This window comes from Hipposideros armiger, unplaced genomic scaffold (genome assembly GCF_001890085.2).
Source record: "Hipposideros armiger isolate ML-2016 unplaced genomic scaffold, ASM189008v1 scaffold_27, whole genome shotgun sequence".
NCBI classification, from domain to species: domain Eukaryota; kingdom Metazoa; phylum Chordata; class Mammalia; order Chiroptera; family Hipposideridae; genus Hipposideros; species Hipposideros armiger.
This window is the reverse complement of record NW_017731377.1, coordinates 5,474,502-5,486,629: the sequence shown is the minus strand read 5'-3', so window position 1 is coordinate 5,486,629 and position 12,128 is coordinate 5,474,502. Positions and strand designations below refer to the sequence as shown.

The 12,128-nt window shown below is 46.1% G+C and overlaps 1 protein-coding gene across 3 annotated transcripts in view; it reads left to right on the top strand.

Annotated features, from left to right (window-relative positions):
* The first annotated feature begins 932 nt into the window (after nt 1-932).
* The window catches only part of GALNT7 (polypeptide N-acetylgalactosaminyltransferase 7), a 138,019-nt gene continuing 126,823 nt past the window's right edge, over nt 933-12,128 (top strand). For 2 of the 3 annotated variants that reach the window (XM_019636185.1, XM_019636186.1), the window contains exon 1: nt 933-2,163. In XM_019636185.1, the coding sequence (XP_019491730.1) occupies nt 2,038-2,163 (126 nt within the window). In that variant the 5' untranslated portion in view covers nt 933-2,037. The remainder of the gene's footprint in view (nt 2,164-12,128) is intronic. The other variant, XM_019636187.1, reaches the window with a different exon arrangement.

Sequence of the window (12,128 nt, the reverse complement as noted above, 5' to 3'; positions counted from 1 at the left end):
CTCATATGATCAGTAAGATCTTCTCAAGGTCACTTGTTTCAAGCCTAGTCTCTGTCTAGGAAACTGCTTTGCAAAGAAGTCCTCCACATTTCTGAACAGCTCAACAGCACAAATGATCCTATTCCTGCCTTCCAAAGTTACCTAAATAAATCTTTCCTAAAGCTGCCCTTCCTTTCAGTGTTTCTCTGAAGGTGGTGCCCAGATTACCTGGATCAGAATCACCAGGGTGCATATTAACAGGTGATTCCTGGGTCCCAACATTGACCTGCATCTTCGCCCAGGAGTAGGGCATTAGCTTTGCCCATTACCCAGCAGGTTCAATACTTTATTGGTTAAATATTCCAGATGTTTTTCACCAAAGATGGTCTTCAGTCAGGTCTTCCTTATACAAAAGCAACTGGTTTTTAACGTAAGTGGTTGATAAAATGCTGAATCTGTGATTTGTGTTAGACACTTGATCCCGCCTCCTCCAGGTGCTGTGTATCTTAGGCTTTTAAGAAATTCTGTGTACAGTTATTCAGCCAACCAAGAATAGAGCTAACTATACTGTCATCCATTCTACATTCCCCCACGTTGTTCACAAGGATATCACTTCAAATATTTTGTGGAAATTCTGAAATAGTGGCATTTACAGAACCCCCCAGTATTCAAGGTATGGTAACCCAAACAATGAAGCACGTGATGTTAGTTTCGTACTATTCTTTATCTACCTTGATGATTCAAATTTTCTATTTCATTCTGATACTTTAACCAGGTTTTACTTGTTTTAAAGTACTTGCAAATATGAGCTAATATTAGGAAATAAAGATCAAATTCCACCATCCTAAAACTTAGGATATTAAAAATTCTGTTCAACTTAAATTAGGCAGTTTAGTATATGGTACAATGATAACGTAATTACATACACTTGGCGATACAGTAAAGTGATCGACATCTTTATTGGGAAAGAGGGTCACAAAAATTATTTCCTCAGGATGCAGCATTTGGCTAAACATATGTCAATATCCTTTCCCGTATAATTTGTCTCAGGCAGAAAAGGTGTTTGAAAAACAAATCAAGCAACTTCCATCAAGTGGCAAAAAATCAGGTCCTTAACAATAGAAACTTACCAACCCAAGAACAATGTTGATATTGCTTATTAGCATAACATTGGCTTTCTTCTGATTAGCTCAAGAGGAAGCGAAATACTGGTTTATTTCTAAGTGAGCTCCTCCATTCTCCAGTCCAGTGATATTTGCACATCTCACCTGGGCCTTTCGGTTACAAATCCATCTCCTTAAGGAGCGGTGTGAAAAGGCAAGAACAATCAATAAGAAAAAAAAAATTCTCCCAGCTATAAATCAGCCACGTGGAGCTGCAGCTGCGGCAGCCCTGACTTCCTGGTTTGCTTCCTGCAAGCCTAGCGGCTGGGGGCTCGGGCAGTGGGTGGAAGAACAGGAGGGGCGGCGAGAGCCTCTCCAGGTCCGCGGGAGGGAGCTGCGGGCTGCAAGGTCCTGGAGGGCAAAGGTGCTAAGGACCGAGTTATGGCCCATAATTACAATAAAAGTTTGGGGATCTGGAAGCTTTAAGAGCTAAGCTGTGGTGGCAAAGGCTAAGGCTAAGGACCAGGGCTGGGGAAAGTGCAAGTTAGTTACAAGGTAATAGGGTATTGCGAAGGAGGTTAGTGTGGACAGTGGGAGACAGAAGGGGACTGCGGAGCTGGACGGGGGGCAGGTAGACAGGAAGCTTAGAAGAGCGAGGCACACGGGTAGGTTGGAGCTCTGCGGAGGCCGCCGGAGGCGGTGGGGGTGGCCGCGGCCGCGGAGCGCAGTCCGAGCCCGCGGGGCCAGGGGAGGGGGCGGAGGGAAGAGCCCGGGGGAAGGGAGAGCCTAGGGGAGTTCCGGATCAGGAGCTGGAAAGGGCAGGCGGCGGAGAGGGCGGCAGCCGGAGCGGCAGGGGTGGGGGAGGGCGGAGGAGAGCCGGAGGAGGGGGAAGGAGGGAGGGGAGAGCTGTGGCGGCGGCTGCGCCCGGCGGTGTGTCTCTCGTTGCCGGAGGAAGATGAGGCTGAAGATTGGGTTCATCTTACGCAGTTTGCTGGTGGTGGGAAGCTTTCTAGGGTTAGTGGTCCTCTGGTCTTCCCTGTCCCCGCGGCTGGACGACCCGAGCCGGCTGAGCAGGATGAGGGTGAGTGACACGCCCGCCCCCTCCGGCGGCGGCGACCTGCAACTTGTTTTGTTTGCGCGCGCGAGTGGCGGGAGCTGGGGGCGGCAGGGTCGGGAGCGGCGTTGGCGCCGCGGCTCCGCAGGTGGTGCTGGTGCAGCGCGGGCCGATCCGGGGCGGCGAGCCCCGCGCACCGTGTCCCCGCCGCCGGCCCGCCCCCTCGCCGCCCCTTCCTCCTGCGCTTCCCCGCCCCGGGCTCCGCTGCCGCTCCCCGCGCTGCGGCGGCGGGTCCCCGCGGCCGCTCTCCACGCGGGGACTGCCGGGCGGAGCGGGAGGAGAGTAGGGTCCCTGGTTGGATGCGGGAAGGGGGGGGCGGGCGCGGCCCGGGGACGCGGGGTGGGTCCAGGCTGCGGCCTGTGGCGCGGGCAGGCCTGAAGGAGGCGGGATGCCGCCGCTGCCATCACCGGTGTGGACCAGGCCCTTCCTCGGTCCAGCCTTTCCTCCCTCCGCCGCCGGCCCGGGGGTGCCCGCAGCCCGGCGCTCCCACGGCCCGCCGGCCCGGGAATGGGAGGGAGATGGCGCCCCGCCTCCGGCTCTGAGGAAGAGCGCCGCCTCCCCCTCAACTCCGGTGGCCGCGAGAAGGGGTGCGACGTGCGGCCAAGGCCTCGCCCTAGATCGGCCCTTCCTCGTGCCTCGAGGAGAGCGGTGGCTGGCCCGGAGGGAGCTGAGGGGGCGTCCCAGCCTTGCTCTCGGGCCCGGTCCCCGCCGCCGCCGGGAAACCCCTTCTTCCCGAGCGGCGTCGCTTGCCCGCCCGCATCGGGCCGGCGCGGTCCGGGGGGCGTGGAGCCGGTTGCTCTTCGCGGGCTGCGGCGGGGCTGCTCGGCCGGAAAACTAACTTGTGCCGGCGCCCCGCCGCTCGGCGCCGGCTGCCTGCCCTTTCAGCCCGATGTCGAAGGACGCCGAGCTCCCGACCGCTCCGCTGGGACGCGTTTGTCTGCCACCCAAGGCGCAAGTGGGAGCTTTGACGCTCCCATGCTTCGTGGAGGGTTTAGTTGGGCGCCTCGGAACTTTAGTTACCCGGAGTCACGCCGGGAGGGGTCCCCGGCGACTGCGGCTTCCCTGAGCCTGCTGGTAGATGTAGCTTCCAGGCCTCGCCCTCCAGCCAGACCCGCTCCCCGCCAAATGAACCTGTGCCCTCCCCTACTTCCTAATCCTGGAGCCTGGGCTAGCCCCTCCAGGCCGCTGCTCTTGGGGGCAAGGGAGGGAATGAAAAGTTCAGGGCCACAGCGTGGCCCAGGGGCCATCGGAGGAGTTGTAGGCTCTGGTATCAAGTGCCTTTTGCAAATACTATCTGCGTTGCATCTGTGTGAACCCCCCTATTAACTTCTGAAAAGTTAGCATCAGGAAGTTGAGTGAAAAGGCTTCCTTTCTTGAATGCTAGGAAGAGATTTTCTTCTCAGTTCCAGTATATGATATTAGATCTACTCTCAAGTTTTAGTATTCGAAGTCTTGAAAACCGCAGTGGAATCTCTCTGATACCTGGGGTGGATTCCCATCCAAGTCATCCAAGTTAAAGATAATACAATACCAAATTTTCCTTCGCACAGTGTTTGTGGTTTTAAGCCTCTCAACTTGCACGCAGTGGTGGTGACGTTTATATGATTTTACTTTCAAAATGATTTGACAAAAGATAACTGGATATTGCAGTTGTTTGTGAAGATTTGTTTTAAGCCAAATGATCTTTTACAAAGAGCTAGAAATGTTAAAACCCCATTTCTAGGAGGAGAGAAGTTGAGGAAAACTGACAAAACTAACCATGTTCAGAATGTCCTGCAATTCAGATGACAAGGCTTCTAAAGAGGTGGGGGGAACATCAGCACCAATACTCAACTCTTTTGACACTTTTTGTTTGTGCTGACATGTAAGTACCCACCCACAATGCTCATTTAATGGATGTAGGAGGTGGTGCTATCTTGATTTTCAGTCATGTGCTGCATAATATTTCATTCCACCAGGGATCTCATATACAACAGTAGTCCTGTAAGATTATAATGGAGCTGAAAAATTTCTGTTCCCTAGTGATATGGTAGCCACCTTAATGTCATAGCACAAGGCATTGTGTGTGTGTGTGTGTGTGGTGACACTGGTATAAACAAACCTACTGCTCTGCCAGTCATAAAAGAATAGCACATACAATTATGTACAGTACATATACTTGATAATAATGACTTACTGGTTTATGTATTTACTATTTATCTTTATTTTAGAGTATACTCTTTCTATATGTAAAAAGTTTGTTGTAAAACTGTTGTGCTAGGCTGGCAGCAGCCTGATACATCTCGTGTTTACCATGTCTCTTGATTGCATCGTTTTTCTTGTGCTTGATGTAATCTCATGTTGTTTTTGTACAGTGACATGCTGTACAGGCTTGCAGCCTAGGAGCCACAGGCTATACCGTATAACCTAGGTGTGTAGAAGGCTGTACCACCTATGTTTGTGTAAGTGCACTCTATGATGTTCGCATAGTGACGAAACCGCCTAAGGACGCATTTCTCAGAAGGTGTCCTCATTCATCGTTAAGCGAGGCAGGGGTGTATTTGATAAAGTTCGTCAGTGGATCCAATGTAATTTATATCATTTGCCAAAGACAGAAGCTGACTTTAAGACTTTGAAACATAATTAACATTAAAAAGACTGCTTATGGATCAGGAGAGCCAAACCCTTTTATTAACTTTGCAAGCAAATAGTAACTAAGGTACAGATGATAAATCATAAGAGCATAAGAGCAAAGGACTTGTGCCTCCCTTTAATTAAACTAACCTAAGAGCTTCTGACATAAAGCCCTAGAACATCACCTTTAGGGAAGATTCGGACCAGTACTCTGATTCTGACTCCCAAGTTTCCCTTACCCCTGTGGCTCTTTTACTTTGTGATTGCAGATGCCTCCACCCACTGTGAGACACCTGCCTCTTCTTTCATGCTTATCCACATACGGACTTTTTTGGATCCCTGTAAATGGCTAGAACAATTCAGTGTACCAAATCATAGGTTCTGCCTCTACTCCAGCAAGCTTATACTTCTAGTTCCACCCTGTACACTTTTTGTCTTATATTTTCAGTGTTCCAGGCACTCAAGTGTGTTGCAACCTGGTCGGTCCCTTTTTAACTTGGACTACTTCCTTGCTTTAGATCAGCCCAGACACTATTGCAAAATGCCTTTATCCATGGTCAAGACAAGAGAAACATGTTTCTTATCTCCCTTTTATCTCTGGGCCTCTTGCTGTTTCTCTGAGGTGAATGATGGGGAAAATGATTTTACTGTTCAAATCTTACTCTGTTGTATATGATTTGATTTATTCGGCAAACATTTTTGAGTGCCTACTATCTACCAGTGATAGTTCTCGAGGAAACACTCATTGCCCCTAACCTTATGGATCTAGTGGGGGAGAAAAAGACATTCATCGAGACTCCACAAATCAATAAATAAAAATTGTCCTACATGCTGTGAAACGAAAAACAACAACAACAGGGTGGTAATAAAATGGAGGAGCTTGGTCATAAAAGCCTTACCTGGAGATAGGACTTTTGACTTGAAATCTGAAGATTTAAAGAACAGTAGTTGTTGAAGTGGGGATTGGTGGAGGACACCCCTGAGAGGGAGAAGTATGTGCAAAGGTTCTGAAGTAGGAGGCAGCATGGCAAACTGAGGAACTGGAAGAAGATCAATATAGTTAGAACATGGAGAATAAGAGAAGAGAGAGAGTGAGGATGCAAAGGTAAGTTTGGGTCTTGTACACCATGCTAAGGATTAGGTCTTGAGAGCAGTGGGGAAGCCATTCAAGGATTTTTAAGTAGGGGAGAGATGTGGTCAGATTTGTTTTGGAAAGATCGCTCTGGTTGACTACAGAAAGTATGAATTGGTATAGAGAAAGAGCAGATAGGAGTCCTGTTGGAGGTTATAATAGTTCAGGTGGGACATGATGTTGCTTGGATTGGCAGGGTGACAGTAGAAGTGGAGGAAGGTAAATGGATTCAAGAGCTATTAAAGATGCAGAGGCATCAGGACTAAGTGATTGGATGTGGGAGTAAAGAAGAAGAAAGTGTTGGGAGGCCTGGGATGATAAATTATGTGTTATATTACTGAAAGTTGGGAAGGCAAAATTCATACATTCTTACGTTTTTTATGATTGTGGCAAAGCTTAATTTTTCAGGCTTTGTCCTCTGGGTATTTTAAGGTCAGCATTTATTAAGACCATCTATTTAGCACTTGCAAAGTACAAAAAGTTCCTTTAAATAAATTATAGTATTTCTTAGAGCATGTATCCCAGGTTTTACCTCTGAGTGTTTAAAGTTGACTTGTAAGCTTCTGAAAATACAAGTTTGTAATGGAAATGTTGAAACCTCTTTCAGTGGTTTGAGTATAGCAAATTCAGTACTGGTGAGAAGCTGCCTGTAAACTGACGATTCTCTGTGGGTGCGATTGCTGCTTTAGTCAAACCATTAGGTTCAGCGTATACATAGTAGGACTAACTCAGGAACCATTCCTAGGCAAAGAAGTTTTATGTGATTGGCAAGCTAAGACCAGTTGAAAGGAATATCTGTTAAATGAGGATGAGTCACAGTCAAGTTCCAAAGCCATTTTATCACAGTGATGATTGTTTGCAACCTGAAAAACTCTGCCCTTGACAGTGAGATTTTATTTCAAAGGGAAACGCCATTTATACTATTAGGGATGGAGCTATCACTTAGCAAAAGAGTATATATAGTATCTTAAATCTTAAGTGGTCACTGTTGTCTCAGCTCCCCAAGTGAAATGCCTGAGGTTGGTTTTTGTTCTATTTTGCTGTCCTTCCCCACCCCTGCGATAAACTCCCCTGTTACCAAGTCTAAGAAATCTGGGCTTTACAAATAGATCTCTGAAAATGAATGCAGACTTGTGTGTACACATGTATTCTTGTGGTTTGAGAATCAGAAGTTTTCATGTTTCTGAAAGGTACTTGTCAACCACTGGCTGAGCCCTTTGGAGGCACGATTCATGTTTCTTGCTCATGGAGTGTCTCCCCCGTCTCCTAAGGTACTGAACCGTTCAGTTATGACTCCCCCATGGATCTGGACGCCCTAGAAATGCAAACAACTTGTTATATCTGTCCATGCTGTAGAAGTGTTTCCTACCTAATGGTCAAAGGTCAGGTATCAGACGTGTTACCACCATACTGTTCCTCCTACCCACCAGTGAGACCCCATTGGAGAATTTCAAGAATACTTGAAGGTAAAAGCCCCTGGCCACATCCTAGTTGAAGAAAAAGATACAATACTCCCATGGCCTGGGTTTCTTCCCCTCTTCCTTTAATCGATAAGGAAACAATATGAGAGCTGTCATAAGGCTATGTTTCATTAATAGCCAAACCAGTTGTTGATTTAGAAAAGCCATTCAGGGAGAGCAAATTACTGGTAAGGAAATAATGAAAACTGTTGAACAGTTGAGTTCAGATAGCTATTTTTTGAATTAGGCTAGCTACGTGGAATGGGAGATAAGGTGTATATGGCAGTTTAGGGTCAGTATAAGCGTCATTAGATCATCAATAGTAAATTGGAAACGGAGAGAGAAAATAATGCATCATGAATGAAAATCAGAATTCTGAGCTTGGGCCATATGTGAATAGAATATTTATAAATTATAACTTCAGAATTTTTTGTGGTTTTTTTTTCACATTTTTTTAAAAAGATTTTATTGGGGAATTGGGGATGGGAATAGCGCTGGGGAATTGGGGGAAGGGGAACAGACAAGTTGCTGTCCTTTTGTTCTTCAGTCTAGTTATGGAGGATATTGCTTCACTGGCCCAAGTTGGCACCATCATTGCTCTCTTCCCGGGTGAGGCAGATCAGTCGCCGGCTTCTGGACGGCCGCTCACTGCGGCTGCTGGCCGCTCACGCTGGCTGCTGGCTACATACAGTAGCCCATGGCAACCCACTGCTGGCCGCTCACGCTGGCTGCTGGCTACATACAGTAGCCCATGGCAACCCACTGCTGGCCGCTCACGCTGGCTGCTGGCTACATACAGTAGCCCATGGCAACCCACTGCAGCAGGGGCTGCAGGCGACTCACGGCACCCAGCTCCAGGTTGAGCTGTTGTTCAGCATCTTAGCTGTAGAGGGCAGTGTCACTGGCCCTCATGTGGGATCCGAACTGGGGCCCTCTGCCAGTTCTCAACCATTGCGTCACTCGGCCGGCCCCTGTTCATCACCTTTTGATTCACTAATTCACTCAACAAATATTGAGTGTCTTATAAGTACCATCTGTTGCTCTAGGCATTGGAGATTCCATAGACTAGTAAATAATAGCAACGATAATAGGTAACATACACTGAATCCTTACTTTGTGCCAGATAAGTGTTCTACATATTCTATATTGTTTAATTGTAACAGTAGCCCTCTAATGCAAGTTGGATGTAATCCCCACTTTATAAATGAGGTCACTGAGTTACCGAAAGGTGAACTCTTTGCCCAAACTCATGTACTTAGGAAGTGATAGAGCCAGGATTCAACCTCAGGTGTTCTGACTTCAGAGCTTTGCTCTTTGGACCCTACCTTGTGGATTTTAACAACATAGACGAGATCCTGTGGACTACATTGAAAGGGGGACATAGAGATGATAGAAAGGTCATTTCCAATAGCAATAAACACTGCGAAGACAATACAGGATACTGTGAAAGAGGGCAGAGGGGACCGCTTAGGAAAGGTCAGGGAAGGTGATGGCATAAAGAATTTAAATCTGTAAATGCAGTTCTGAGGAAGAGCATTCCAAGTTGAGGGAAGAGGAAGTTCAAAGCCTCTGAGGCTGGAATGTTTGAGGAATAGAAAGAAGGCCAGTATGCCTGGAGCGTGGTGTGTTTGGGGGAGTACAGTACGTGGCAAGCTCGCAGATGTAGGCAGGGCTTTGGGCTTCGTGATAAATTATATGATCATCTCACTATGTGAGATAGCCCTAGATAAACAAAATGAATAATAACTTTTTGGGTCACAGGTTTGTGGGCCAGATGCACAAATAGCAACTGCGATGGGTGAGGAAAAAAAAACTGTATTAGCTAAGGGCCGGCCGAGTGGCTCAGTTGGTTAAGAGCTTGCTCAAGAGTGCGAGCTCTGAGCAACAGGGTTCGAGTCCCGACCCGAGCTGAGCTGCCAACAGGTGGCAGGATGGCTCAGCTAAACAAACAAACAAACAAACAAAAAAAAGACATTGCCAAAACTATATTAGCTTAGTCCACTGGGTCCTGTAGGATCACCAAGAAAGCAGCATCTACTCCATGGGGCTGGGTGCTGTCAGAGAGCTCATTTTAGAAAGGGAAGGTGGGAGGCATGAGTACATGCAGATGGAAAAACAGTGTATGCAGAAGCATGAAAGGTTACAGTGAATCCGGGGGACTTCATGGCTGGAAGATTGGATTGGGGGGTGGAGCACTGGAGAAGAGGACCTTAGAAAGATAGATGGAACCTGAACCCTGAATGACTGAACACTGTGAATGGTCACAGCTGGGCTACAAGGATTAACCGGGAAGCAAGTGACGGTTAGATTTCAGTGAGGAGAAATCTGTAAGACATGATGAGACCTAAACTAGGAGAGAGAGAACAAGGAAAGGAATATGAAGAGAGCGATAGTGTGAAAGTAGAATTATCCAGCGTAACTGCTGGACAGAGGAATCATACTGGATGTACTAGGAAAGAAAAGATGCTGATGCCTTTGGAAGGACTAGATCTGTCTGAAGCAGTGATGCTTAAACTTCAGCAGGCATCAGAATCACCTAGAGCAGCGGTTCTCAACCTGTGGGGCGCCACCCCTTTGGGGGTCGAACGACCCTTTCACAGGGGTCGCCTAAGACCATCGGAAAACAAAAAGATATTTACATTACGAGTCATAACAGTAGCAAAATTACAGTTATGGAGTAGCAACAAACATAATTTTATGGTTGGGGGTCACCACAAGATGAGGAACTGTATTAAGGGGTCGCGGCGTTAGGAAGGTTGAGAACCGCTGACCTAGAGGGTATGTTAAAGCACAGGTTACTTAGCCTCATGCCCAGAATTTCTGATTAGTAGGTCTGGGATGGGGCAGAGAATTTACATGTCCAACTAGCTCCCAGATGACACTGATGCTGGTGGTCCAGGGATCACACTTGGAGAAGCATTGGTGTAGAGAATGTGTAGATTTGGGGGCTGTAAAACAAAAGAATGGTTTGGTTTGGGCATATGGTATTTTACAGACCTCAGGTCAGTCTAGTGAATGTGTTCACCACGTAGGAGCTCAGAATAGAAATCAATACTGGAAGCAGAGTGCAGGTCATTGGCAGAAGCATAAGGCCCGAAGCTCGGGGAGCGGATTGGTAGATTAAGAAGTGCGTGTGGAAGGAGGAGAAAAATGTGGGTAGGAAAAAAGAAACATGGAAAACGCCTTATTTTAGGTGCTGCGAAGGGGAGAGATGAAAGAAGGCACAGGCAGAAGTAAAATGCTTTCGAGAATATTGCCCTGTAGAAAACATAGGCAAAGATCATTTCTTTAAGGCTGGACCATCAACAAGTTCAAGTGCTACAATATTTGAGCAAGATCTGATTAGAATTAAGGATGCAGCAAGTGGCTGTGGAAGCAAGTTTACCTGCCTGCTAAACTGACCAGTGGGCCTAGAGAGGGACAACAGGAGTATTTTCAGTGGCATCTCCATAAATAAGATGATCCAGGAAAACCCGCTCAGATGAAAAAGAAGTTCCAGTGGTAAAGAAAGGGTTTTATTAGCGAACCCATAACTATCAAAGAGGAACTTAACCCATTTGGGGTTGTATCTGTTCTGCCTTCACCTCCCCCCGCCCCACTGCTGTGTGCGTGTGTGTGTGGACACGTGTATACATAGGGTGCCAAAAAAGTGTATACACATTTTAAGAAAGAAAAAAACAATATTAAAATTGTAATAATATGTACCAATAACAGAAGATGAATACAAGTCATGTTTGACTTCTGCAATTACAAGAGGTGCTCAAAGTGATTACCATCAGTACCCAGACACTTCTGATTATGGCGAACTACTGCTTGAGCAACATTGACCAAAGTGTCCACTTGTATACATTTTTCGGCATCCCTGGTATGTTTTTTAAGTTGAACCATAATCATGTAGTTGTGATATATGATATATACTATATATTAATATAATATAGACATTAAAATATGATTATAATACACAGGCTTTTTTTTATACTATTTTAGTCTAAAATCCAGTAGCTTGTAAAGCTGTGACTAGAACATTTTAATATTTGATGTTGGAAAATAAATTTTACCCTGAGAATATTAGGCATTTCTTGGTTTTTAATACTTTAATTTGGCTGATGTGTATTTAAAAGAAAAAAACAGAATAGCAAAACACTATGCTCAGGGTTTCCGTAATGTTAATTTTTACAAATGAGGTCTACCGTTTAATTCTAGTTCAGCCTTGTGATCTTGAAAGCAACACTGAAACAACTGGAGCTGCAATTACCAAGGGCTTAAGTCTTTTTTGGAGAGGGAAGAACTAACTTGCGCTTGCTAAGAATCCTGAATATTTCAAAATGAGAAATGTTCTCATTTCTGCTCCATTATAAATTCTCTTCTGGGCTTCCCAGCCTTCATTGCATTTTTAAGTGTTGCTCCTGAGAAGCATTTAAATGTGCCAACAGGGAGACCTGATTGAGTTCACTGAATATAAGAACTGGTACACTGAAACTTGAGGAAAAAAATTAACTTTGCATTATCCAATTAGGTTTATAGACTTGCTGCAGAGTACTCTGGTTTCCCAAACCTAGAAGGTACAATTAACTGCAGTATTATATCAATACCAACTAGTCTGCTAATAGGCTTCCAAGCAAAGCAATTGGAATTTGTTATTACCAAGGATGTTTTAAACTGGATGAGTTAAAATTAAATCACACACTATGGGGAGCAGTACTATATGAGGCTAGAATAGAATAGAT